Raw genomic sequence first — 26,893 nt, 5'->3', positions numbered from 1 at the left:
GCCGCCCAGGACGCCGCCCACCACGCCGGGCACGCCCACGCTCGCGCCCTGGGCCAAGCGGAAGGACTCGGAGGCCGAGAAGGCCAAGGAGGAGGCCAGGCTGCAGAAGCTCCGCGAGGAGGAGGCCGAGGCCAAGGAGAAGAGGCGCCGACGGCGACGCCGGAAAAAGCGGCAGCTCAAGCGGAAGGAGGAGGAGGAGAAGAACAGGAGGGCCATGAGGATGATCCCGGGCGTGACCCTGTTCCAGGAGAACGGCGCCATCAACCCGGCCAACATCAACCGGGCCAGGCTGCAGCAGAACTGCTTCGTGTTCCGGTCCCAGTTCAGGGACAAGTGGCTCAAGAAGCAGGAGATGATCAAGAAGAAGGAGGAGGAGAAGGCCAAGGCGGAGAAGGAGGCGCGTAAGAAGGCCCGGCGGCGGGAGAAGCGGCGGGCGCAGGGGCTGGCGAGCAGCAGCAGCAGCGAGGGCGAGGACGACGACGACGAGGACGACGACATCCTCACGTCCTCGGACGAGGAGTCCACCACGTCCTCGTCCTCGGAAGAGACGTCCTCCGAAGGCGAGACGGAGTCGGAGGAGGGCGAGGAGGAGGAGTCCGAAGAGGAGACGGACGAGTCGGAAGTGGGGTCGCTCAAGTCGACCACCGTCAAGGGGAAGGCCCGGACGAGTACGTCGTCGTCGGACTCGGGCTTCGACAGCTGCCCAGCGTCTCTCCCCGGTAGTCCAGCTGCCTTGAGGCAGGGTAGTTGCACTCTTTTACCTCCCTTGGGCCTTGGCCCGCGGGCCGCTCCGAGGCAACCGGGGCGCTCGGCCGGAAGGGACGGACACGGTTCGGAACCGCGTTCGGAAGTGGAGTGTCTCCTCCCTTCCGGTCGGCTCCGCGGCTGGCTCCCGGCGGCCTTCAAGCATGTAGTAGCTGCATGTGTTGCGCGTGCGTGTGTTTGCGTGAGACAACACTAACCCCCGCCGCGCGGTGGGCGAGAAGGCCGGTGGAGGTGTCACAATCCCGGACGCGTTTTGAGCTGCAGGGTCGCTAAGTGGGACTCGAACCGAACGTGTGACCCCACCAATGGATTGCTCTCCAAACGAGGAATCCATTGGTGGGGTCACGCTCGGTTCGAACAGCTGCCTAGCGACTCTGGAGCTCAACGCGTCTAGAGTTTCGGCCGCCGGCGCCGGTCTTCTGGCCCACGTCGCGCACTGCGGACCCGCGGCACGCACCGCCACGATGAATGCCCCCTGATTGGCTAGAATTGATTGCTCACGGCAGTGCCAAGGCACTGCCAAGCGACCCTGCTCCTGACCACACCCTGTCGCAGCCGTCGCCCCCCTACCCGCACTTTCCCAGACAGGTGCTTGCTGCACTTGGGCTCACGGCCCCGTCATGGTCGCGGCCCCCGCGGCCTTGCTCGGAATAGGAAGCTATGCGGGCAGCCTTAGGGTGGGGCGGGGCCGCGCCGGCCGCGCCTGCCCTGGCCGTGCCTGCCCTGGCCCACGGCGAGGTCCCAGACACTGTGCGCCTGCACCGTAGCGCAGCCAACAGCGCGAGAAAAAAGGGCGACTCTTTGCGAACCTCGACAAACCGTGGTATTTTTGAAAGTGTAGGTTGGCAGCCATGCGATGGGTATTACTTTAACATGTCACATGAACACCGACGCCGTACTCAACACACACAGTTCGGGCCTCATTCATTTTTTATGTATTTATTATCTGTTTCGTGTTAGGGAAAAGAAAAGAGTGACACGCTTTTCGTTCGTTACCACTGCGCGTCGGCCTGGCGTGTCCTGTACCTTGTGCGTTTGTTGTGCCTCTTTGCAGACTGTGACGTCAATTGTCACAGAAAGTGTGAGAAACTGATGCCCAACCTGTGCGGAGTCAACCAGAAGCTGATCGTGGAAGCTCTGCTTTCGGTGAAAAACAAACGTGAGTAGAAGAGAGTGTCACGGCGACGGCGCCGAGCTGTCTCGTTCTGTCTCTCTCGCACTTACGGGCTGTTCCTTGTAGGTGCGAGGGAGACAGAGCGACGAAAGCGACTCATTCCGCCGCGCTGTTTGGTTCTCGGCGTGGGGAGGGGGGGGGAGGGGAAGGGGGTGTGAATCGCGTTAATGCACCCATAATGCACCAGGCCGATGGTGTTGCCGTGCATTCACTCACATTGTACACACACACAAACACACACACCCACACACACAAACAAGCGGGATACACCTGAACGGCATCAAATCGGGGGAAAGGTCATCGACTTCGGGTTGCAAGGCGTGTGTGTGAGAGATATATATATATAGTGGGGGGTGGGGGGCTTTCAGGTGGTAGTGGGGGGTGGGGGTGGTAGCGGCGCCTCTAACCACAAATACTGCCGCTGTGATGCAACGCGTCGTAGCGCTGCGACAGTGTCCCCAGTCAGCTGATGGCTCTGTGTGTGTGTGTGAGTGAGTGTGTGTGTATGTGCTGGGAAAGGAGGGATGTTGACAGAGGTGTGTGGCTCAACCGGCGTGGCCACATAATAGGCTGCGGCGTGGATGCAATGGGGTCGTGTACGGGTCGGAGGGGGTCCAGAGGGGTCGGCAGGGTCGACGCGAGGAAGGAAATGAGCATCTAATTGGACTCACCCCAGAGCGTCTCCCCCGCTTCCCTGCCGGCGATGACAGTGATTTGTAGCCAAAGGTTCACGGTGTGTATGATTTACATCCTTTCCGCCTGCCGGCCGGCCGGTCGGCCGGGCTGTACGTCAAGCAAAGAAAAAAATGTTTGCAAAAAAAAGGTGGGAAGGATGGCTGGATCGAAAATACACACAGCCGCCCCCAGTGGGACCTGTCTGGCCCGGCGGGGCGTGGTCTGGCTTGAGCGAGCCTCGCACGCCAGCAGAATGGGCTTCATACCCCTCGTGTTTACAAAATACCCGGTGTGTTTCGGCTTTCGGGCCAAAACGGCCGAGCCGGGGGAATTCCGGTGTGGTCGCCACGCCCAACCGCGTGGGCTGCATCTGCAGACTGAGAGTCGTTTTGTCGCTCTGTCTCTCTCACACCTACTCGGGACGCCCCGTGAGCGCGAGAGACAGAAGACTCTCGGAATCAGTCTACAGACCCAGCGAGGCGTCCACTGCGGGACAGGTTTACGAGACCGCGAGTCATCCGTCGCGGGGGACCATGGGGCCATGGGGGAGACATGACATCTACTAGGCAATCAGTGCTGTGTCGCATCGCACATGCCTGCCTGTCCGTCTTGCCTGTCTGTCCGTCCGTCTGTCTGTCTGTCCGTCTGTCTGTTGCGCAAGGCGGCGGCGCGTCTAGATGTGCGAGTTCGCTCACCCTTTGCACTGTGGCAAGACGGCAGGGCGGCAAAGACGCACCGGGATCGTGTGGTTGTCACGCTCGGATGGCCAGGCCGCAGGGTTGCCAAACTGCCGGCCAAAATTAGACCACCTCACCGTCTTAAAAAAAGGGGGGAGTTTATTCTCGCGGGGAAAGACAGAGAGAGACAAACAAAAACAAGAAGGTGCAAGCGGTGCGGCGACGCTGGTGTACTCGGCCGTCCGGTATCACCGCGGGTAAATAAATGGTTCGCTGACGTGGCAACACTGGTAGGCAGAGGACCCCGCCAGGCTAATCCACGCGGCATTCGGACCAGCTCATTGCCAGCGACAACTAGAGGGCGCATTTCTAGCTTTTCCTTTGAGCGCGCGAGCGAAGCGCTGCCGCGTCCGGGAATCTTTTCGCGCCAAAACGACCGACACAAATTTCGCGGCTTGCGCAGCCGGTTCCAAAGGGGCTACCTCCGTCTCTCTCGCACCCTTGCGGGACGCCCCATGAGTGCGAGAGAGAGAGAGAGAGAGAGAGAGAGAGAGAGAGAGAGAGAGAGAGAGAGAGAGAGACGGGATGACGGGATCGCTCGGCAAGCGTCCACCTGCAGGTGTCGGGCCACCTAGGCCACTAATATCTGTGTTGCCGCCGAGTCCGCCCACGGGATGTTCCGCGCAAGACACGTGTATCTGCTTCGCGTCCACGTGGAGTTACCGGGACGTTCCGCGCGGCGTCGCGACGTTGATGCACTGGTAGTTGGGACAGAGTGAAGCGGGCGAAGCGGGGACCTACACGGGGACGCCCCGTGAGTGCGAGAGAGACGAAGCGACGAAAACGACTCTCGGAATCAGTCTTCTGGGCCACGATTACGGGGTGGCTGTAGTTCAGGAGCGGGTGGCTGACGGCATGCACCCCACTTGTCATTTCCGCATGGCTATGTGTGTGTGTGTGTGTGTGTGTGTGTGTGTTCGTGCTCTATTTGAGGGTGTGGGTGTGAGAGAGAGGGAGAGAGGGAGGGAGTGGGAGAGACGGGGCGTAGTTAATCACTTCATGCAGGGCACTAGGCACGTAGTGCACCACAGTTTAGGCCTTTCCGTGCTGAAATCGCTCAAATCGTGCCTGGCCCGCGCCTTCTGGCTCTCTCTCTCTCACGGCGGGCCACGTGACGCGCGGTGCGCCGCGGTGCGCCGCGGAGGACGCGGCTATATCGAGAGTACTTTGAGCCGTGAACATAGCTTGAGGCGGCTTGAAATAACATTCGGATTGTGGCTAAGTCGCCAAGCGTATTACATGGTCGCATGGCACTTGGCAAGTACTTAGCGGTACTGTCATTGGTCCCCGCGGCCCGCGCGGGAGGGGAAAGGAGGGGGGGGGGAGGAGCAGTGCACGCGGATGCCGTACGTAGCAGTGGTAGGTTCGTGGAACTCTAAAAACGGGTATCGATGTTGATTAGATGGCAAACAGGAATTTCGGCCGCGTGGCCGTCAGCCTGCAGACTGATTCCGAGAGTCGTTTTCGTCGCTCCGTCTCTCTCGCACCCGCACGGGACGCCCCATGAGCGCGAGAGAGACGGAGCGACGAAAACGACTCTCGGAATCAGGCTGCCGATTCCGCGGGCCAATTGGCGTTTCCCCCGCGATCGCTTTGACGCGGGTTCGGCCAGCACACTGGCGGACACCGACTGGCCCTCGGCCTGGCCCGCGCCACGGCCAAACAAAGCTCAAAGCCTCGTGATGGACGCGGCAGCTGCTGGCCTACAATTGGCCTACCTGCCCAATCGCCGTTTTAAAGTGTGCCCCCGCCCCTGCCGCCCCTGCAGTCCTTCTGCATCGCGGGAAAGAAAGACGGTCCCCGCGGCGGCGTTTGGCAGCGCCCCGTCGTCGCACAGTGGGCCAGAAGACCGGTGCAGGCGGCCAAAACTCTAGACGCGTTTTGAGCTCGCGTGGCGAGCGGGACTAGCCTCTGCCTCCGGGGTAGCGGGGTAGGAGGGGAGGGTAATAGAGAAAAAAACTGCGTATGGATATATTTACGAGGAAAAACTGCGATTCTTTGCCCACCTTTGCAGGGCGAGTGACAAATAGACTAACTTAACCGCCTGAGAGTAAGCCTGCCGCCACTAACAACACTTGAACGCTTTGAGTGCCTTTCCACTACACTGGGCCAAGTCTGACCGTTGCTTTGACGCCTACCTCGCTGTTCCAGCCCCGGAGCCCCGCGACCCGGGCTCGCCGACGCGGACCCCGGCCCAGAACCCCGCGCTGCGGCTGGACGGCGCCGAGAGCCCCCACAGCACGTCGAGCCTGCAGGGCCAGCAGGGCCAGCAGGGCAGGGCGCCGCGCACCGGCGGCAGGATCACGCCCCCCGCCACCACCATCCCCCGCTTCCGGAAGTACGCCGTGGAGGACTTCCAGTTCCTCAAGGTGCTCGGCAAGGGCAGCTTCGGCAAGGTACGCCACGCACCGCACAGTGGGACAGAAGACCGGTGGAGGCGGCCAAAACTCCAGACGCGTTTTGAGCTCCAGAGTCGCTAAATGGGACTCGAACCGAACGTGTGACCCCACCAATGGATTCCTCGTTTGAAGAGCAATCCATTGGTGGAGTCACACGTTCGGTTCGAGTCCAATTGAGCGACTCTGGAGCTCAAAACGCGTCTAGAGTTTCGGCCGCCATTTCCATTTCTTACAGTGTGTAAACCCTTTGGCGTTGCAGGTGCTGCTGGCGCAGCTCACCAACACGGAGTGCTACTACGCCGTCAAGTGCCTCAAGAAGGACGTGGTCCTAGAGGACGACGACGTCGAGTGCACCCTGATCGAGCGGAAGGTCCTCGCCCTCGGCACCAAGCACCCCTACCTGTGCCACCTGTTCTGCACCTTCCAGACTGAGGTCAGGACCTGTCACTTTATTTCTTGTTTTCGGAAACTTTTAGTTTTTGTTTTCGCCCGCCGCGTGGCGCGCCGCCACGCCGTCTCGCCGCGGTGACGGACTGCCGGCCGCGCGATTTTTCATACCGCTGCCGCCGTGCCAACGCCAACGCACGCGGCGTCACGCCTCGCGACACTTCGCCACCTGGCTTGTACAGTCTAAAAATGCAAAAAAAAAGTCTGCAGTTTAAAAAAAAATCATCAGCTGTTTTTTTGTGGGGAGGGAGAACGGTGAAAAATAGAGGCTGTAATAAATATGGAAAGACATCGAAGAAATCGAGGGGATCGTTTTCTGCGTGGGGTATCGCACAGTGGGCCAGAAGACCGGATGGTCAAAACTCTCGACACGTTTTGAGCTCCAGAGTCACTAAACAGGACTCTAATCGAACGTGTGATCCCACCAATGCATTGCTCTCCGAACGAGGAATCCATTGGTGGGGTCACACGCTCGGTTTCAGACCCATTAATTAAGCGACTCTTGTCAAAATATTTTGACCGCCTCCACCGGTCTTCTGGCCAGCTGTAGGGTGGTCGAGGGTGGTCAACGTGGTCAATCGGAACTCGGTCGTTCGTTGCATTTAATCCTCCACCGCGACAAGGGGGACGGGGGAGGGGGGGGGCGAAGTGCTAAAATAGAGGTGTGATGCAATGGCGACAGGGGCGCGAGGCGGGGGGCGAGGGTGGATTAGCCATGTGCATCCCGGCGGTGGCTGCCGGTGGAGGGGGCAGCGAGGAGATGATTGGTGGGGGCCTCGCTCCCCGCTTGCCCGTTGGCCGTTACTGGCGCTGGCCGGCCGGCAGAAGAAACAAGGGAAAAAGATCGGCGCATGCGCTCTCGCTTCCTGGTTCGATTATTTAGGTCCGCAGTGTCGATCCCCGATCGGCTACGGTGACTCATACGATTACCGAGGCGGTGCCACGACCACGACACTGCCTCGGTGATACAGTGTAGGGCCACGCGGACGTTTTAACGTTTTGCTCGAGATTTCTGGTTTCGAGTGTTGTTGGCGTGCTCCCCTGACCGCTGCGCAGTGCCGGCAGTGCCGCACAGGGTCCGATACGCTTTCAGCGGCCGATGTCCGATGCGGATGGCCCAAGCTTCGCGCTGCCGATCGTAAAAGCCGCGGCGTCCGAGGCGGCGCCGTGCTCTGTCTCTCTCGCACTCAGGGGCGGCGCGGTCGAGGCGTGCCCCGTCTCTCTCGCACGCTGCGGCGTCCGCGGATCGGTCTTCGAACGCCCCCCGCGTGCCCCGAAGCCAAAGACTAATGGACCATCCCACCGCGGGCTGGCTCCGATCTCTCTCTCGCTCTCTCGCGCGGCCGCGAGAGGGACAGAGCGACGAAGCTCCTGTTCGAATCACTCCACTGCCAAAGCGCGGGGAGGGGGTGGGGAGTCAAGGGTCAGGCAGAGCGGGCCGCTGCCAAGCCCTGCCCGGCCCTGCCAAGCACCGGCCACCGCCGTGGCGGCTCAGGTGGGCAAGCGAGGGGTCAACACTTCGATGCCAAGAAAAAGCTAACAAAGAAAAACTAGGTTACAGATTAAAAATACATGCGAATAACAACGCCGCCACGCGTGATGCGCGAACGACAACACACAATGTTTACACCACGTACCTGCATTGTCCGTAACGAGTGCCATGTTCATGCGAGATGTGCACAGTTTGGTAGGATTGTACAAATTTATCCATAACCGCGAAAGAAAAAGTCCACAAGCATTGTGTGTGAATTGGGATGTCTGAGAGCGACGCGTGCTTTGGCTTGCAGTCGCACCTGTTCTTCGTCATGGAGTACCTCAACGGCGGCGACCTCATGTTCCACATCCAGCAGAGCGGCCGCTTCGAGGAGAGGCGGGCGTGCTTCTACGCGGCCGAGATCGTCTCGGGGCTGCGATTCCTGCACAAGAAGGGCATCGTCTACAGGTGAGAGAGAGAGAGAGAGAGAGAGAGAGAGAGAGAGAGAGAGAGAGAGAGAGAGAGAGAGAGAGAGAGAGAGAGAGAGAGAGAGAGAGAGAGAGAGAGAGAGAGAGAGAGAGAGAGAGAGAGAGAGACAGACCTGTTCGGCCAGAGCCCCTGTGTAGCGTGGGGTAGGCAGCCCAACGCGCACGGGTGTTGGCGCGGTGGCGCGCTGCGACCGGCGCTGCGTACCTCTGTCGAGCGTTTTCTGCCGCGCTCTTTTCGCTCTGTCTCTCTCGCACTCATGGACTGCGCCAGAGGGGTGCGAGAGAGACAGGGCGATGAGCGGCAGAATCACTCTGTGTTGTGCGCAGGGACCTGAAGCTCGACAACATCCTGCTGGACTTCGACGGGCACGTCAGGATCGCCGACTTCGGCATGTGCAAGCTGCAGATCTACTTGGACCGGACGGCGGACACGTTCTGCGGCACCCCCGACTACATGGCCCCTGAGGTAACTTACAGTGGTGGAAGAATGTCAGTTTTCGTCAGTTTGCTGTCATGGTGTTTCCAGAGCACTGCTCTCCCTTCCATGCACTAAACTTTGCCTCGACACCCTCCGGCAGATCATCAAGGGCCAGAAGTACAACCAGTGTGTGGACTGGTGGTCGTTCGGCGTGCTGCTGTACGAGATGCTGATTGGGCAGTCGCCCTTCTCCGGCCTGGACGAGGAGGACCTCTTCTGGTCCATCTGCAACGAGCAGGCCCACTACCCCAGGTTCCTCTCCGTCGAGGCGCGCGACGTCCTCGTCCTGGTGAGTCAGCACACCGTCAACATTTGGGCAGCATTCTAATTTTCTCACGGTGAAAAGGTGCATCAACATGTTATAGTGGGGATCCGAGGGAGAACAAAAAAGTCCAAATTATGTCAATATGACCTCAAAATGAACAATCTTTGGTTCTAAAAAAAATTTCAGGGAAAAAAGTGACATCTTTTTTGCAGCTTCTGGAAAAGGACCAGACGAAGCGGTTAGGGACGCCGGAGTGCACGGCGGGCGACGTCTGCCACCAACCCTTCTTCCGCTCCATCGACTGGCTGTCTCTGGAGAGGCGGCAGCTGGACCCGCCCTTCAAGCCCAGACTGGTGAGCACCGAGCCACTCAGAAAGCAAGGCCTGTCGGAAGGGAAAATTACTGTGAATTTTCGCGTACACATCGAATGAATTTCTGTTAAACACCAACGAATTTTGGGCAAAAAAAATCAAATGTTGAGGAAAATTTCGATAAATTTGAATAAATTTCAGTAAATTTTACGTTTTTGGTGAATTTTGGTGAACAACTTTGGCTCGAGTTATTTCCCCTTCCTGTCAGAAAGAAAGGGCTGGAAATGAAAAACGAATTTTGTCCCTGCCCGCAGCAACACCCGTTGGACGTGCAGTACTTTGACCGCACCTTCACCAACGAGCGCGCGCAGCTGACCCCGATCGACGAGGCCATCCTGCACTCCATGGACCAGACGCAGTTCCAGGGCTTCAGCTACACCAACCCCAACGCCACGGACTGAGCCAGTGACCCTGATCCCATCGGACACGGCCTCTGGCTGCCTGGCCGCAGGCAGAGCGAACTCTTCCAGTGACGCTCCAGTCTGCGTTTGCACGACTACACTGCATCAGCGCGAAGCACAGGCTTCCCGAGGCAGAGGCTTCCCGAAGCAGTGCCCGGACGGTTTGGACAGCTCGTGACCAAAGTCGTGTTGCCACAGCAGTATCCCTTCCGGTTTGTCGGGAGTTGTTTTTACCTCAGCGAGAGACCAGTGTAGGTGCACCGGACGGCAGGGGAGGTCATTCTTCCTTTGTGTTGGATTCGCAGCTATAAACTCCCTTCTCGTGTGCACGGGACCCTCTTCGTTCGAAAATAATCATAATGATTCAAAGTTTGAATGAAATAGATTGTAGTTGATGCGGTGTTGTCCCCCACCGTGTTGTTAGTCAGACGCGATGTAAGCGAACGGCTGCTACTCAACATACACTGTATGGTCGGGAGTCTGTTCGAAATGCTTGAATGATGTTAAATGGAGTGTGCTCTGTCAGATAATAATCCTAGTCATTTTGATCTTAAATTTTTAGAGTGAATAGAGTGAAAGTGGTGTGCTTCTGCATGACTAGATTTGTTGTACAAAGGATATATTTTGAGTGAAGATGTTTGTGTTTTCGCAAGGGACTAGTGTGTGTGTGTGTGTGTGTACATCTCATCTTTGTGCTGAAACTTTTGAAACTAGATCACTGAAACGTTGAACTAGTGACATTACCCAGTGTTTATTTCCTTGTAAATCTAAGGTCAGAACATTCACCGCCGGACAATACTGTGTAAGAAGATTACAACTCATTTTACATTTTCTCATTTACCTAAATACCCCATGACCTTTTGGAGAGACTGTTTCGGGGTCTCCAGGGGTCTTCAAAGTGATTGTGATCTTGCATGTCTCTCTTAGCGCCCCAGTTGCCATTCGTCCTGTTTAGCTAGTTTGATGTGTTCTCGCCCGAGCCTGGCAAGAAAAACAGCCGCGCGACTCAAGGTTTCGTTTTTTCCTTGCCGACATCAGCGTGCCTTGCTCCGTTTGAAACTAACTGTCGCGCTCTCCCCAATGGACACGGGCAATATCTTCCCACGTGTTTAGACGTAAATTTTCATGTTAGTGATAGCTAAATGATGTGTCCACACTGGACCAGCGTACTATAAATACTTTGTATACTGTAAAACGAAAAATGTTTATTAAAGTTTAAGAGGCTAATGGTCTATTTCTTTTTCACCCTATAACTATTGCCACGTGCACTGTTGAGTGTGTATAGTGATGAGACAGGGGCAAAGGCGTTTATGGTTTCACCGATCGCGACGAACAAAGATCTATGATCAACTAACTCAGAAGGCACTCAATGAGATTTATTCCATGATACAGTCACTACTGAAAACGTCCACCATATGGTCGTAGTAAAGCGAATGACGAGAACAGGCCCAAGATGGAGATCCCGAAGTTTCAAAAGACGCAGCAACTGCACCAATTGCGCACAAATTTGTACGAAAATTTCATCTGCGCAACAAATGCGACGTCTTGTACAAAATTTGAACAAGCAGATTTATTGTAGGGAGGGACTACTTCTGGCAAGAAAAAAGGTGCCACCTTGTCTCACCTTGAATTACAAAGCCGTCACGCGAACGAAGTCGACAAGAAGAGCTGAGTCTGTACTCCACGATTTGTACCACTCATCCTTTGCGTTCCAGAAGCTGAGCATGGCCTAAAAACAAACACAAAACAGAAATATTGAATTACGGTAGATCTAGCCTAGACCGAGTATGGAAAATAACAATTACTCAGCCACATACGTCTTTAATACTTTTTTTAAACGACCGCAGTGTTCAAAACCTTTTTACCCTTCCAAGGGGTGCGAAATTCAAACGGTGGCATTAAAAAGCTTTAAGCCAAAAAAGGGTTAAGTTAAGTGTCTTTGCCTGTCCAGTGCAAGATTAACCTAAGACCTAACCTTGGCTGAGGTGTTTTTCCACGGTTTCTTGGATCTGTTTGGGCCTTCCACGTCGTCTGGGAAGTTGTGAATGCCACCGACGGCGAGGCCCAGGCTAATATAAAACTGAAAGAAGTAAAAGGATATTGTTAAATTTAAATAATCATGATGGATTTGTACTGCAAACTGCACGGCATTTCTCAGCAGAAAATCAGGAGAGGAGGTCACCCACCTCTCTATCAAAAGGCGCTATTCTGCCGCCTTCATGCCAGGGGTCGTCCTCGGGCCGCGTGGAGGACTGGATGAGGCCGCCTGTGGTCTCGGGGTGAAGGACGCCAAGTTCCACGCCGTCAACGGAGAACGCCAGCGCATCTGAAACATGCATAGGCAGGTACTCTATCAATCCAAGTTAAACAACAAAAAAATCTTGAATTTCATTTAAGTAAAACTGCGCGCTCGCGGGGCCGGAGCGCCTGGAAGGTCGGCTACCCATTCGTTGTCGGTGGCCCAGCCAGCATGCCATTACCATTACGGGCTGGACCGCAACTGGGGCGCCTTGCAGTGAGCAGTGCTGCTGCAGCCTGAATCCGAGGATCTTTTTCATTCTCAGCCGAACTCACCCGGCGTCCAGCGAAGTGTGTAGTTGTGAAAACTGCCGCTCCAGGGCCGGCCGGGCAGCTCTGTGCGGCTCACCTCCTTCCTGGAGGGCCCCTTGTAGCCGGAGCCGGAAGAGACGGCGCGGCTCCTCCGGCCGCTCCGGGGCCGCCAACCGGCGTCGCCGGAGTCGCCGACGTCGTCTGGCCAGAAGCCGACGAAGGGCGGGGCGGTGGTCCGGAGCTGCGCCGCCTGCGCCGCCGTGACGGGCAGTGTGCCAGTGTGGCCCCGGACGCCGCTGTGCCCCACCGCGTTCCTCGCGGGGGCGCCGGTCGGTGCCGCCACGTTTGCACCGTTTCTGACCGGGCCGCTCCCGCTGGCGGCGCTGGAGACCGTCCTCGTGGACGCGGGCCTCGGCGCTGCCGTCGTGGACGGCCGGCTGGTCGGCACCGTGGCGCTCTTGAACTGCACTGTTGGGACAAAGGCATGCAAACATCATGTCGCTGTAGATGTGTAGGGCGCGGATTTGTCTTACCAGTGTTACTTCCGGTTCTGGTGACGCCGCTAGCGCTCGAGGCGCGTGTCGTGGTGCCCCTGGTGGTGGCCGCGGTCCTGGCGGAGGTGGTGGCGGGCCTGCGCGTTGTGGTGGAGGTGCGCGTCGTCGTGGTGGTGGCCGCCACCCTGGGCGGGGCGGCCGCGAACGCCACCACGTTGTCGACGACGGCGTCCTCGTCGTCGACAACGTCGCTGTCCTGTCTGACCCGGCCGTCTTGCCTGTCCCGACTGTCTAGTCTGTCCTGACTGTCTTGCCTGTCCCAGCCGTCTTGTCTGTCCTGACTGTCGAGTCTGTCCTGGCTGTCCAGTCTGTCCTGACTGTCTTGCCTGTCCTGGCTGTCCTGGCTGAGGCCGGCTGACGCGAAGGCCCCCGCCTCCAGACGGCGGAGGCCAAGCTCCGTGGCCCCGAGGTGCAGGTCCGCGTTGCCGCGAGCCAGAGCCACCTGCACACGCCCGGACTTGAGGCCCGGGCCGTAGGCCTCCTCCCGAGGCAGCAGCCAGAGTTCTAAAAGGGACATAATTAAAAAAAAAATTTAAATGGAAGTGAAAAAAAAAAAACAATAATGTGATCGTTAACACTGTGAAAATTTTTGTTGTCACTTGATGACAATTTTCATGGCCAATTTTCCTCGCAGGGATGTCATCAATACATTTGGTGACGGTAACTAACTACAGCGGCTTTAATATTGACGTCAACTTTACCTGGATAGATCCAATCACCGCTCGGCAGCTTGGCCCTTATCTCGAGCACACCGTACCGGAAGCTGAAGGACTTGCGCGTCGATATTCGCCCGGAGAGAATGGGTGGCAGAATGTAGCCGTACTTGGCCTGGCGCGCACACTGCTCGGCCTCGGCAGCGGTACAGCTGGAGGGGACACATCGCGACGTCACTCCAAAATGTCCTTTGTCTGCCCGGTGAAATCATTAAAGTCGTTGGCACGATAATCACTCACTTCTCGAGCTGTAGCCTGCCGGTTCGCACAAAGTCCTTTCCGTAGACATCGTCCGTCAGGGTTGGCCGGATAACAAGCTGCCCGTTCACCGTGTACGTGTTCGCGGGGCTCTTGGTGAAGGCGGTGAACTCGAAGTCCTGCAGCAACAGTGAAGTTGTGGTCAGAGTCGTTAAATATAACTCAAATCCAACGTGTGACCCCATTAATGGATTGCTCTCGCAATTAGGAATCCATTGATGGGGTCACACGTGTGATTCGAGTCCTGCTCAGTGACTCTGGAGCTCGAAACGCGTTTAGAGTTCTGGCCCACTGTAACGTACCGGCTGGCTGGCGAGCTGCACGTCGTGGCGCCACGACGCGGCCGGCGCGTCCGGGCCGTCGAAGTTCTCCAGGAACAGCAGCTCGCCGCGGCAGACCAGGCGCCCGTTGACGCTCGTGAGCGAGCGCGTGCACGCCGCGGGCCTGGGGGGCGGCTGCGGGGGCGGCTCCTGGCTGGGCGGCGGCGCCGCGGGGGCGGACAGCGGGGCCAGTCCGGGCGCGATGTCGTACGTCTCCACCAGACCTGAAGAGGACATTGCGCACGCACTGAGCAAGCTGAAGACCGTACCGGGTGGGCCAGGAGCCCCGACACGAAATGAGAGGTATGGTGTCCCGTGTGTTTCGCAGGACCGCGTACCTCTCATTTTGTCTCGGGGTTCCGGGCCCACCTAGGTGCAAACTGCACTTTGCAAAGTGCTCGGCAGGCCCTTGAATCGCCAGAGAAGGCTTCAGTTTCACCAGTGTACCTTGCACGGTGTGGGTGCCGGCGCGTTCGTGGGCGTGCCCCGCTCGCGTCACCTGCAGCCAGTAGTGCACGACGTCCCGCGCGCGCAGGACCGTGGTGCGGTCCTCGTAGGTCCAGACGCTGCCGGTGCGGTGGCTCACCTCCACGTTCACCGTGCCCAGGCGCTCCGGGGACAGGGCCTTGTTGACGCCCAGGTGGAAGCGCACCTGGGAGATGCCAGCCTCGTCTGCGGGGAAGGAAACACACGCTTCATGTCGTGCACAAATTTGTCTCTGAAGTTAAAGGGCAAAATATTATGTTTACATGAGAAGTTTTGCGTTACGCTGTGGGAGTAGGGGGGTTTGGGCCAGCGTAACGCCACCTTATTTTATACACAAAGTAAGGACAATATTGACAATTTTTCCCCATTTTACCTAAGTTTTTGATGAGAAATTGTACCTGAATTATGTATAAATTTGCACATAGCGTAAATATGCACTAATATGGCAAAAGTTGCGGAAAAAAACGTCCATAGGCATGAATGTGCGAACAGCTCAACAACAAAACAACAAAAATAGAAGACGAACTGGGTTCGTCCGAAGTCGAGCCCCGGCCATGGTAATAAACGTATATCAACACAAAGTGCGGGAATCCTCAGGCGCTCCGGCCAGATAGAGAAGGCGCGTCCTTGCCGACCCGAGAGACCGATCGACCGCAGCCGAAAAACGACAGCGTGACTCGGCAGCAGTTTCTCATGTCGAGGAGCATAAAGGAGGGCATGAGCGCTGATCCGGAGCGAGAGAGAGAATATGCAGCCTTCTCCTTCCCGCGCGGACGGCGTGCGCGCCGTGGTACACTGAGTCGGCTCCGCCCGAGGAGCCGCGGCAAGGACACTCCAGTGTGGCCGATCGAGCTGCCCACCGCGGTAGACTGATTCCGAGAGGCGTCTTCGTCGCTCTGTCTCTCTCGTGCCTATAAGTGGCGCCCATGAGAGACAGAGCGCCGAAAACGAAGTCTCGGAATAAGTCTCTTGTAGAGGCGCCGTGTGACGTCTGCTTGTGGCGGGAGTAGGAGAACAGGCGGGCCAAATACGAGATGGACACACTTCATGTTTTTGTACAACTTGCACGAAACATCATATTGTCTCTGTGCAGAGGGGCTGTTCGTATGTAGGTGATTTTGTCGAGATCGTACAAGCGTCACGCCGTAGCAACCAGTCTTCGTTGTACGTATGTTTGTTTACCTTCGATCTATAGGCTGATATCGGCCGGCAAAAACGGTTCTTGCTTCCCCCACCTCCACGACAGTAAAAGCATAGGCGATTTCCAGGGAGGTCCTGGAAAAAACCAGGAAGCGGTTTTGCCGTTCAACATCAGCCTATAGATCGAAGGTAAACAAAGTATTTTTTCAGTGCACAGGCTTAAGAATGTGTCACTTTAAATGAATGAATGAATGAATGAATGAATGAATGAATGAATGAATGAATGAATGAATGAATGAATGAATGAATGAATGAATGAATGAATGAATGAATGAATGAATGGTCGCGGCAAATGGCAGTTCCTGGGATTCCCAGGCGGCTCCTGGAATTTCCTCTTTTCCAGGTCCGAACTGGGAATCCCAGGTACTACTTTTGCTTTCAATGAATGAATGCATAAATGAATGAATGGATGAATGAATGAATGAATGAATGAATGCTCACCGGGGATAGAGATGCGCAGTCCCCTGGGGCTGAGGGCCTCGATGTACGGGGCCGGCACGGCGTACGCGGCGTACGCGGCGTCGCTGCCGCCTGCATGGTGGGCGTCGGTCTGGTACGGTGCCTCGACGCTGGCTCCGCTGGCTCCGCTCCGGCCTGCCTGCCTCGTCTGGGGCGGCAGAAGCAGCAGCAAGGAGGCCCGGAGGATGAGTGTGCAGTGTACCCAGCCCATGGCCGCTACTGGTTTGACGGGCGCTACTCGGCGCTACGCGGCCGGACGCCGTGGAAGCCTCTCCCTCTCCTCCGGACTGGTTCACGGCGATGAAGATGCTGTGCAGTGTGCCGCCGTGCCGCGCGGCCGAGTCGCGTGGCAGTGACCTCAACGCATTCCACCAGCACCACGCGCCATCAGTTTACGTGTTTACTCTTTGTTCTTGTGACTATATTGGATTTATTATTTGCGTTTCTTTTAGAGTTTATCCGGGCTGGTGCCTTTACTAATTGGGTTGGGAGAGGTAGATGACAAGGTTCGTTCTTATTTAGTGTTTATTGATCGCCAAGCCAAAGGTACATTTCGAATTGCGCCTGCTCACATATCAAACTATCAACCAGTATGTGTCCAACACATGCCGTAACATTTGTAGAAAAAAGTGTACGGGAGTTGCGTCTGGGAGGAACGCAGCCTGAGCCACTTCTTCCCACACAGCCTAGCAACAAAACGGCACCGAAATATTTACATTTATTACACTTATTAACAAAATTCAAATTGATAACACTTTGATACAAATAAAGAACTCGTCGGTTGACCATGAGGATAAAAGGATGTTTTTTCCGAAGGGTTTGTTTAATTGAACTCACAGCGATTATACATGGGGAATGTTAGGTGAAGGTTATTAGATATTAGGTACATTTTTATTGTTTTTGGTGTACAGTTTAGGTTCGGGGCAGGAGAAGAAGCTTCAATTTAAAGCTTTTTGTACATTGATGGTCGGCTGGCGAAGGTTAGCAGTCTTTAACGGTTTGTGATTGAACAAGAACAGAGTTCAAACTATCGTAGCATATATGATTTGAACTCAATTCAAACGTGTCCACGGCTCATCTAAAAATGTGGTGTTTATCTACGAAAAAAAAGGAAGTTACAGACAGTGGGGACAGAGGCAAGGTCAATAGTAAGCAAATATTTGCGTAACCACAACACGGCAACACTTATTTTATTAAGGTTTCAGGACACGATGGATAAATAATGACACAAACGAGAAAATAAGGGTGAGCTCCATGATTGTCTAGCCAAGACCATACACGCTACCATGATACAGAGAATCTGTTCCAAAATAACCAAGATTGATAATCAAGATGAACACAACAATAATGGCCCTTAAACAACAGTAGTAAATAATAATAATAATAATAATAATAATAATAATAATAATAATAATAATAATAATAATAATAATAATAATAATAATAACGATGATACTTTAATCTTAAAAAAAGCTGAACTGGAAAGCAATCATTCACAAGAAGACATCACAAACGACTCACAAGCATCGATAGTGTTTCTGATCCTGTTGTGAAAAATGGGAGTTATAATGACGCCGATTTGACGATTTGACTCTCATTTCTCACTCGGGTTCGGCCTGCACCGATTTAGAACAGCGCCAGTTCACACCATCTCCATTCCCTCCATAAAAAATAAATCCCTCAATCAAGGTAACATACTGTAAATCACAACACATAGTTACATTAACACAGAATAGGAATTCCTTCTCCTTAAGGTGTAAATGGAAATGTCTTTTCTCTCTTCTGAATTATTCGCAATCAGTTTAAATTACTAAACAGAAAAAAAAGGTCACGATGAAGTTTTGGGCAGAACTGAGATTAACAGTCTTTGTTTCTGTTTCAAAATTGATCGTCTGAACGATAGCGCTACTGAAGTTACTGAGAGCATCAAAGAGGGCGCTGGCGTCGGCCCATGCTGCGTGTGGACAATCAGCCTCAGGAAAGATTTAATAAACATGTTAGAAGAATTTGAATTAACAGTGCCATCCCTGCTCTTCGGCTGTGTCAACCAATGTTTTCCATTCCAGCCTGGTCGAGGCTCGGCGTTCTCTCTCGTCTGGACTGAAAAGCCCATTCAAGAGTTGTGGCTTGAAGGTCTCCCCAACCTAAGTCTCTACGAGTTTTGGCAGTAAAGTCGATGCAGCCGATAAGGGGTTTACATTAAAGGTGTATACACGGTATACAACGCTCCTTGGGAGACGATGCTCCCAAGGTTTAGATTTGACGTGAAAAAGGAATAATTTGACTTTTCTATCTAGACAAAATATAAATAAAAACTTTGCGCCGGGAGACCGTGGCAAAAGAATGGTAAGCATTGCGACGATAGCCGAGGCAGGACAACCCCTGGAGAAACGAGCATTCTTAGAAGGCGAGCAACGCCGAGGACGACACTGTTTCCACACAAGAGTTGGATGGCAACGTGACTTGCACATGACATGGTCAACATTTCAAAACAAAAGGAAACGCATCCCGTCAAAGAAATAAAAGTACACGCCGAGAAAAGAATGAAAAGTTGTTCGACGCTGATTGTCGGAGTGCCGACGACACTCTTTTTAAACAGTGCATTACTTTGCCGAGGCCGCGCGGGTTCAACACCTCCTCGATGCGGAATTTCGTCACTAGATCAGAAAAAACAAACTTGGAAGCACTTAGTTTTTATTTCTTTTTAAATTTGAGCAAGCGTCAAGGTAACGCGACATTGGAATTTATGACAAAACTGAGGGGAAAATACAGGGGTTTCCATACGTATTGCATAGAGCTCTATACACGTAAGTGATCGGCTGAGTGCTTCTGTGTCAGTCTGTCCCGAATCACTAGGTGTCGCAGCCTCAAGGTGAAATGAGAGAATTACGTTGCAAAACAGACCCACAGACGAGTTGGTAGGACAAGCAAAATATAATAATAAATACCAATTCAAATATGCATCTCTGCCGCTCACAATACATCACGGATCGCCCCGTCAGTTCATTGCTTTAGCCTAAACGATTTTGTAAAAGCTATGTTTCTTTTTAAATTAAAACTATTCGTCAGAAACCATCTGATGACTATAAAGTGAGCAACAGCTATAAAAAACCCCAGCCATTAAGAGTGTGTAACACGGTTTTATTATTATTCGTTTTAGTTTAAAGAGCTTTGCGTCGACGCTTTGGTCTTCAAATAACCCACTCATCATTGCCGCCAGCGTTCACAAACGGTTCCTTTGTGTCAGGTGCAGCTTGATGTTGTATGAATTGAAGCGGTCGGTCTGTTAGACAACAGGGGTCTATTTGCGTTAATAAAACGGTTGAATGCACTGAAAACTTAAGAAACAAGGCAGACATGGAGAGAGATCGGTTCGGGGTCACAATAGTAGTGAAAGGTAAATGAAAAAAAGAAGAAAATTCGTTTCAAAATGTCACGCCAAACGGGCGAACGCCCACAGTACAAATGTGGGATGTTGAAATAACAATAGTGAGCTGATGAGGAACTTGAACGAAGTCCTCAGGCAACTTGAACAAAGACAGGGTAACGTGAAGTGTTATGTTAGAGAGCCGTAAGGAATTATTTGAGTTAATATTAACGTAATTAATGAGTAGCATGTCAAGCTCATTTTAAACAAACTATATGACGTCTATACAATAACAGCACCATAATGAAACCCTCACCAGTGATTCACAACCACTGGGTTAGACAATTTATAAATACATTGTAATGTACACCTTGATAAAAATGCAATTCCAATAACAATATCACTACTTAATGGACACGTGGTTTAGCCCTTTGCGCACGCATTGGCAACGTTTGTTTAGGATGACACATTTAAATTTCAACTAATTGATATTCATATAGGCTCTTTTCACATTTTATTATATCAGTCGTCCAATACTAACATTATGAACTACAGTACATTGTGATGGGTGAAATGAGACTTACTGACATGATCCAGAGAATTCGTTCCGAAATTGACAACTCTCAAACACAAGACAATTATGATACATCTCTCTAAATCATTCTTTGTTACCAACCATCGTATCTCACACATCCCCAAATGAATTCGGTATGGCAGTGCACGAGATAAATTAAGTGACTATACATTGCATTCAAGGACCCGTGTGTGGGGCATCCCTCACCGTAACTCTTTTCTCTCAAAACAAAAACAGTTTCGATCAGGTGCGGCACAGTTAGGGGAAGCGAGAACTCGCAAAGATTCGGTACTGGTGTGAATTCGGGCATTTTTGCTGTGTTGTGCAGCCCGACATGTCCCAAGCTGTGCACGCAAATATTTCGGACCACACCCTTCACATTCTCTCCATGCTGTCTACAAATTTCTTTCCAAAAATTTCAATGAAATGTATTTTGGGGGTGATTCTCTTGGACATATAATTTTCCTTTAAGTTAAGGGGGATATTTTTATTAATTTTTTATTACATTTTAAGCAAAAAAAATCATGAAGCGCAATATCGATGGACGCGCATTCTTCCACACACAAATGAAGAAAGCACACTTCATAAACATCTAAATTTTTAAAGAAGATTTAACGAAGAGATGAGCATTTTTTAAAATCCTTCCTCCAAACCCTTATGTATGAATATATTTAGGTATATTATAGTATATATTAGGGAGCACTAAAATTCTATGTCATTGTCAATTGTTGGCACATGGATTGTGGTTGGTTTCGCTCTGAGAGGCTGAGGGGCTGTCTAGTGCGGCTTTAGGGAATTCCAAAACACCAAAAGCTGAGACTTTTAAATTAATCGACACGTAGCTTTGCAACTTTAAATACATTTCCGATTGGATGGAAACGAGCAATGCGCATCGTTGACGTTTAATTTTCTAGTTTCATAGCCTGACGTGCTTTGGGTTTTTACCATTTTATTTTCATTTAACCATTATAATTTGAGCATTGTTCCATGGCGACATTCAGTTCCCCGTCAAAAAGTTACTCTGATTTCAGCAAAAGGCGGGAAAACACGTTTAAGAAAATGGATTAATTTCATGGGCATGCCAGCATGCCTTTACTTTTATAACGAGTGAAAACAAATAAATTTACCTTCTAATAATTTTTTAAAAGTTGTATATGGGCGACCCTAGAACAATGCAAAAGTCTACATGATCGTATCTTTTTGTTTTAAAACCCTCATTGTAAAGTTTTTTCCTGAGATTAATATGGGGCTGTCAGTGGTAAGCCTATTGTGAGCAAACCGTCAGCCACCAATCAAAATAATTCGTACATTCTCTCTCTCTCTCTCTCTCTCTCTCTCTCTCTCTCTCTCTCTCTCTCTCTCTCTCTCTCTCTCTCTCTCTCTCACACACACACTCACTTTCTCTCTCCCTCTCTCTCCATTTTCCGTCTCCATGTGGGTATTGGTCAGTTCTGATGACTGTTTCAAACCAACGTGACGTTTACTTGCAAGTGCCATCAGAACTGAGTTTGTGCCATCCCCACTTCACCTCCATTTCATTCACACACACGCACACAGGCATGCTCTCTCTCTCACACAGACACACGTAGACACTCGCACTGACTCCGTTTCCCGGGGCCACTCCAGCACCCCACAACCGTCTCAGTCCACATCTCAGCAACAAAGCGCAGCACCAAACATCGTCAACTTTACGTATAGTAGACAATTCTCTAATTATCATCCTATTATTCACTTTAGTCAACAAATCAACAAACAAGTACCAATTCGTATGAGAACAGGATATTTTTTTTATGAGAAGTCAATATCAATCATATAGAGCATTTTAGTAACATTTAAATAATCACCAATCTCTTAATAAAAAAACACCAACAACGTCGCAACTTGGTTAAAAACTGCCGTCCACTTATTTTCGGCGACGTTTGCGACACACACACTCGGCCGGTCGCGTGCCAGCCGCACCGTGGGTTGGGCCGAAGACCGAAGGGTCGGCCGAAGGGTCGGGCTGGGGCCGACAGAGCGCGCTGGGGTCGCAGCGCGCCTCCACTGCGAGGTAGAGCATAACCTCGGACCGGCCGGATCACGACTAACCCTGAACACACACACCACACCTAACTGCCACGCCGAGCTGAGCCGGAACCGGAAACCGGGAGCCAGATCTGGAACCGGAGCCAGCTCGGACGCGGGATGAGCAAATGGAGCGGCGACCCATCGTCCGTGCCTCGGGCAGCCTCGGGGCGCTGGGGCGGCGCTAGGGCGGCGCGGCGGCGGCGCTGGGGCCTGATGCTTTGCCTGCAGCTCGCTTGCAGCCCGCTTGCAGCCCGCTTGCAGCCCGCCAAAGAGCCCTCGGCAGCCTGGGGCGCCGCGGAGGGCACAGCGCCTTCACTGCGCTGCTGGGGGCGCGGCCCGGGGGGCGCGGCCCCCTGGGAAGCCCAGAGGGGAGGGGGAGAGGCGCGGGGGAGGGGAGGGGCGCTGGCAGTGACTGGCTGGCACACCATCTGGACCCCTGGGAGGGCCCCCTCGGGGACCGCGTGGCCCGGGGAAGGGCCCTTGCCCCTGCCCCGCTGCCGCCCGCGCCTCAGTCAGTCAACGGCCTACTCCTCTTCGGGCCCCATCATGGACATGATGAGCATGTTCTTCTTGGCCACCTTGGAGTACTTGAGGTCGATGGGGTCCGTGTAGTCGTACAGGGCCGGTGCCTGCAGGATGATGAGCGCGGTGCCGCTGATGCAGGCCGCCGAGAAGATCCACAGGAACAGCCGGTCGAGCACCATGGCCACGTACTTCCAGTCTTCCATCACCTGCGCAAGCAAGAACAATCAAAAATCCACAGAGAGGAAGGTTTACTCGCCAAAATTTGGGTGATAATACTATCTGACCTAAAGATAGCAGAGACACCTATTTTCGCCCAAATTGAGGTCATGAGTCTTGACCCGACTTTAAGCCTTACCCAAATTTAGGCGACGAAAAAAATCTTTACACACGTTTGGATGATGTTCACTCATATTTGGGTTAAAAAGTATACCTCACCCAAAATATGGTATTGCTCAGCGCAGTGTGGGGAGTACTCACGTTCTCGAACTTGTCCTTGTTCCTAACGTGCTGCGCGATGAACCTCGCGTCCTCCACGGTCTTGTCCATGTCCCTGAAGGCCGGGCTGACGTCCCCAGGCACCCCACAGGGCCCACCGCAGATGGTGCCGCCGCAGCCCGCACTGAACAGGTCGTCGTCCGGACCCGGCAGTGGAGGAGGCAACGGCGGCAGTGCCGCGTGGAGATCCATGTCGAACCTGCAAGTCACGGGTTCAAATACCACCACCAGCCTGCAACTCCAACTTATGTTTGTTCCAAGGGGTTGTCCGCCATATAGCGGGGATCGCGTGTTGCTTCGGTGTATGGCCAAAATTTTTATCGCAAATCCTCATAGTTTCAGTGAAGAGTCATTGCAATGGTGTACCACAAGCAAAAACACTCAAGTACAAAGAGCATTATTCGAAAAATACTGTATATTTCTGTGGGATGGGTTTGGGAATTGGCTGGAATCGTGTGGACACTAAAATCATGTGTGTTCAACCCCCCGGCATGTGCAATAAACTCACCTCGAAGAAGGTTGTATTGACGGCGGTAAGACGCCAATTTCAAAGTCTGCACTAAGTCTCTTCCCTCCGTAGTTGACATACTTGTCTATCTCGGAGGGGACGTCTAGTGAGGTGAGGGCGACGTCTGTCTCGTCCTCATCCCCGGAGTCTTCTTTCTTTGGCCTCTGAATGCATAATAGCTGAAAAAGAGGGGTGCCAGTTTAGTTCTGTTGACGACAAATACGTTGAACACTCGCAAAACTAAAGCGTATTGTATGAAACAACCGTGTCACGTTCAAACGAATGTGACATCATATTTAAACAAACGTGACAAAATTCGCATTCTAACGAAGATGACGTCACACTCGGCGAGGGACGTGGTTGGACTCACCTTAGGTAATGTGTTTATAAAAAATCTCTGCACCCAGGGCTTCATGCGATGGGTGACCGGAGAGCGGAAGTTGACATTGAGCACGATGATGGTGACGACGACGGAGAGCGTGACGAGCACCATGGTGAATAACAGGTACTTGCCGAGGAGCGGCACCGTCAGAGAGGTGGGCGGGATAATCTCGGCGAGTAAGAGGAAGAACACAGTGAGCGACAGCAAGATGGAGATGCAGAGTGACACCTGGAACCGAGAAAAGCGATTGGGTTAGCGAACAACGCGAGCACTGTGAAACTCAGACTTTGCCCTTGTACTCTGGGAATGATGCATCATTGCCCAGGTGTATCAGTCCAATGCCCAAGCTTCCAGGTTTTCCTTCGTAGTTGCGAAGCAAAAGCTTGGTAGACTTTTTTGAGTGGTGTACCTTCTCGCCCGAGTCGGACGGTAGGTAGAAAACAAGCACGGACAAGAAGGAGATGCCGACGCAGGGGATGATGAGGTTGATGGTGTAGAAGAGGGTCTTCCTGCGCAGCGTGATGTTGAAGATGATGTCGGGGTAGGGCTCTTCACAACACGAGTAGAACTTCTCGTTGCGAACCGCCGGCACCTTCATGATGTCCCACTCCACCGACAGGTAGTAGTCCTGGAGGTCGATGCCCACGTTGATGGTGTCCGAACCCTCCGTTTGGTTAATATGCCTAAGATCCACCTGCGCAGAAGAACAAAAACGTATTAGTCGGATTATTGGATGTCCGGCCTTGATGTTCGGCGTCCCGGATTAGATCACAGTGGACCTCCATCACTGGACAGCGCTGGACTTATACCCCCGGGAGGAAGTAGTGTGCCCTTCCTTTCCCTTCATGCTCATCTGCCCAACAAACCGCCATAAACCTTCTCCCCCTCCCCTTCCGCCCTCACCCTCCCCTTCCGGTCCGCCCGCTTCAACCCGATCAGCTGCCAAATGCTGACGAATGGCTGCTGCGCTGGCGCTGGTCCGCCCGCTGGCCGCTAGAGCGCGCCCCGCGCAAGACCCACGCAAGTGGGCCTCTGTCGTCGGCAGTTACCCGGTTTCGGCGGTGCCGCTGCCTCGGCCAGCCTTGGCGGCGTTCGGCGGCGCTTGGCGGGGCATCGCTTGGCCGGGCGGCCGGGACCCGTTGGCCGCCTAGCCTGGAGCAGGTCTGCCTTGGCGCTCGCCCAGCCCGACCCCCACCCCTCCCCCACCCTCCTAATTCCATCCCTCTTTTCCATTTTTCTATTTCTGCTCGATTATTGTCACAATCTACGACCTATTGTGATCATCCGCACACACCTAACGGTCGGTCGCCTGCGCTCGGGGAAAGAAAGAGACAACTTTCGTCATAGATTCCACACTGCGCGCGCCTTCCCCGAGCAAACATCTGATTCTCAAAGGAGCGTTCTTCTCCACCCGGGAAAAGGTCTACGAACTATCTCTTCGTAATACGAAGACAACGAAGACGTTCACATCATCATTGTGTACATTTTAAGCATCTTTGTGCATGTAATGTTGCATAATATTGTTTAGAGGAGCTTGCATGTTTAGAAGAAGATACAGACACGGTAAAACCATCTCCTGGGAATTCGCTTAAATTCCTGGAAATCCCAGGAGATTTTCCTCAAGAATTGACCGTTAGTCTTGGGAATCCCAGGAGATGGGTTTAACGTATATACAACTTTTTTTTGTGTGCACCCCGCCTGGCTCTTCTCTTACCATGTACCCGTCGTACGTCCACGAGCCGAACTTCATGAAGCACGTCTGCTCGTCGAAGGGGAAGTACTCCACGTCGATCTCGCAGAAGCTCTTGTAGATGGCGGGCGGCTTCCACACCACCTTGCCCGTGTGGTGCAGAATGGCCTTGGTCATGATGGTCACCTCGTAGTTGCCGTCCGCGCTGCAAACGAAAAACGGCACCATTTTAATCACACTCTGCGGGTTTAGTCGGTTTGCTCAAGCTAAAAACGTTACGGAGTATTTTGAGCATACGTGAGGTACGTACTATTTAGTTTGTAAGACCAAGACGTAGTCTTAGAAAGTCTTTACGTATGCTTAAAATACTTCAAATACTTTCGTTGAGAAAAGAGGCCTGCACCCTCGGCCTGCGTTTTCGTATCGTGATTGTGCCTTTGGGCCCAAGCTGCATTGTGCGCTTCAGTTAGTCGCAAACTCTGGCCACACTTCAGCACCTGGCAAGTCCCCGGCCGGGCGAGTGTATCTTAATTGGGATCTGAGAGGGATTCTGCCCCCCCCCCCTCCTCTTCTCTCCTTCCCACCACAACAAGGTGGATGATGAGGGCATTGCGTGACGCTATATCCCCCCTCCCCCCGAAAAAGGGAGGGGGTGATAATGTGCGGACTGTGTTTTTGCCGACCGTCGTCACAGCGAGCCTTATTGCGAGCAGCAGTGCCTCGCCGCTTTCACCTCGCTCTCGCTGCAACGCACTAGCAGACCGGCGGAGGCGGCCAAAACTCAGGGAGCGTTTTGAGCTTCAGAGTCGCTAAGCAGGACTCGAACCGAACGTGCGACCCCACCACTCGTTCGGAGAGCAATCCGTTGGTGGGGTCGCACGTTCGGTTCAAGCCCTGTTTTGCAACTCTGGAGCTCAAAACGCGTCCAAAGTTTTGGCCGCCCCCACCGGTCTTCTGGCCCACTGTGTGAGAGACGCAGAGGCACGGCTCGGAATCGGCGCGCTGCATGCAGTGTGCCATCCATGTTTCGCCCTAATTTGCGGTGACGCGTCATTAGACCATGAGTTGGGG

The 26,893-nt window shown here is 53.2% G+C and overlaps 3 protein-coding genes across 3 annotated transcripts in view; 1 reads left to right on the top strand and 2 right to left on the bottom strand.

The window, feature by feature from the left end:
- Positions 1–10,901, top strand: part of LOC117644437 (putative protein kinase C delta type homolog) — a 29,260-nt gene extending 18,359 nt beyond the window's left edge. Inside the window, exons 7-14 of the mRNA XM_034383927.1 lie at positions 1,820–1,924; positions 5,503–5,747; positions 6,010–6,183; positions 7,985–8,139; positions 8,487–8,625; positions 8,738–8,926; positions 9,115–9,255; positions 9,528–10,901. Coding sequence (XP_034239818.1) covers positions 1,820–1,924; positions 5,503–5,747; positions 6,010–6,183; positions 7,985–8,139; positions 8,487–8,625; positions 8,738–8,926; positions 9,115–9,255; positions 9,528–9,674 — 1,295 coding nt within the window. The 3' untranslated portion in view covers positions 9,675–10,901. The remainder of the gene's footprint in view (positions 1–1,819; positions 1,925–5,502; positions 5,748–6,009; positions 6,184–7,984; positions 8,140–8,486; positions 8,626–8,737; positions 8,927–9,114; positions 9,256–9,527) is intronic.
- A 124-nt stretch (positions 10,902–11,025) lies between these two features.
- On the bottom strand, positions 11,026–16,425 carry LOC117644313 (beta-1,3-glucan-binding protein-like). Its single transcript, XM_034383653.1, has 11 exons — positions 16,197–16,425; positions 14,517–14,741; positions 14,052–14,293; positions 13,732–13,868; positions 13,480–13,643; positions 12,758–13,282; positions 12,249–12,692; positions 11,861–12,000; positions 11,650–11,754; positions 11,299–11,403; positions 11,026–11,198 (listed from the first exon to the last, which is right to left on the bottom strand). The coding sequence occupies exons 1-10, from the start codon at positions 16,423–16,425 to the stop codon at positions 11,305–11,307; spliced, it is 2,310 nt and encodes a 769-aa protein (XP_034239544.1). The 3' UTR covers positions 11,026–11,198; positions 11,299–11,304.
- Positions 16,426–22,595: 6,170 nt separating this feature from the next.
- Positions 22,596–26,065, bottom strand: LOC117644312 (acetylcholine receptor subunit alpha-like 1). The gene is made up of 6 exons (XM_034383652.1): positions 25,847–26,065; positions 24,542–24,826; positions 24,121–24,360; positions 23,751–23,929; positions 23,225–23,441; positions 22,596–22,953 (listed from the first exon to the last, which is right to left on the bottom strand). Exons 1-6 carry the CDS (start codon positions 26,048–26,050, stop codon positions 22,747–22,749), a joined length of 1,332 nt encoding a protein of 443 aa, XP_034239543.1. The 5' UTR covers positions 26,051–26,065; the 3' UTR covers positions 22,596–22,746.
- Positions 26,066–26,893: the final 828 nt, after the last annotated feature.

The sequence above is a fragment of the Thrips palmi genome, unplaced genomic scaffold (genome assembly GCF_012932325.1).
Source record: "Thrips palmi isolate BJ-2018 unplaced genomic scaffold, TpBJ-2018v1 HiC_scaffold_18, whole genome shotgun sequence".
Taxonomy (NCBI): Eukaryota; Metazoa; Arthropoda; class Insecta; order Thysanoptera; family Thripidae; genus Thrips; species Thrips palmi.
This window is presented reverse-complemented; position numbering and strand designations above follow the sequence as displayed.

What these genes read in the sequence shown, in the direction of transcription:
- LOC117644312 (XM_034383652.1), bottom strand. Translation starts at nt 26,050, where the DNA reads ATGGTGCCGTTTTTCGTTTGCAGCGCGGACGGCAACTACGAGGTGACC. An exon ending in TTATAAACACATTACCTAAG is followed by an intron (nt 23,930 to 24,120) that starts GTGAGTCCAACC and finishes CCTCTTTTTCAG; the next exon opens with CTATTATGCATTCAGAGGCC. An exon ending in ACAAGGACAAGTTCGAGAAC is followed by an intron (nt 22,954 to 23,224) that starts GTGAGTACTCCC and finishes TTGCTTGCGCAG; the next exon opens with GTGATGGAAGACTGGAAGTA.
- LOC117644313 (XM_034383653.1), bottom strand. Translation starts at nt 16,425, where the DNA reads ATGGGCTGGGTACACTGCACACTCATCCTCCGGGCCTCCTTGCTGCTG. An exon ending in CGGTGATTGGATCTATCCAG is followed by an intron (nt 13,283 to 13,479) that starts GTAAAGTTGACG and finishes TGTCCCTTTTAG; the next exon opens with AACTCTGGCTGCTGCCTCGG. An exon ending in CACACTTCGCTGGACGCCGG is followed by an intron (nt 12,001 to 12,248) that starts GTGAGTTCGGCT and finishes TGCATGTTTCAG; the next exon opens with ATGCGCTGGCGTTCTCCGTT.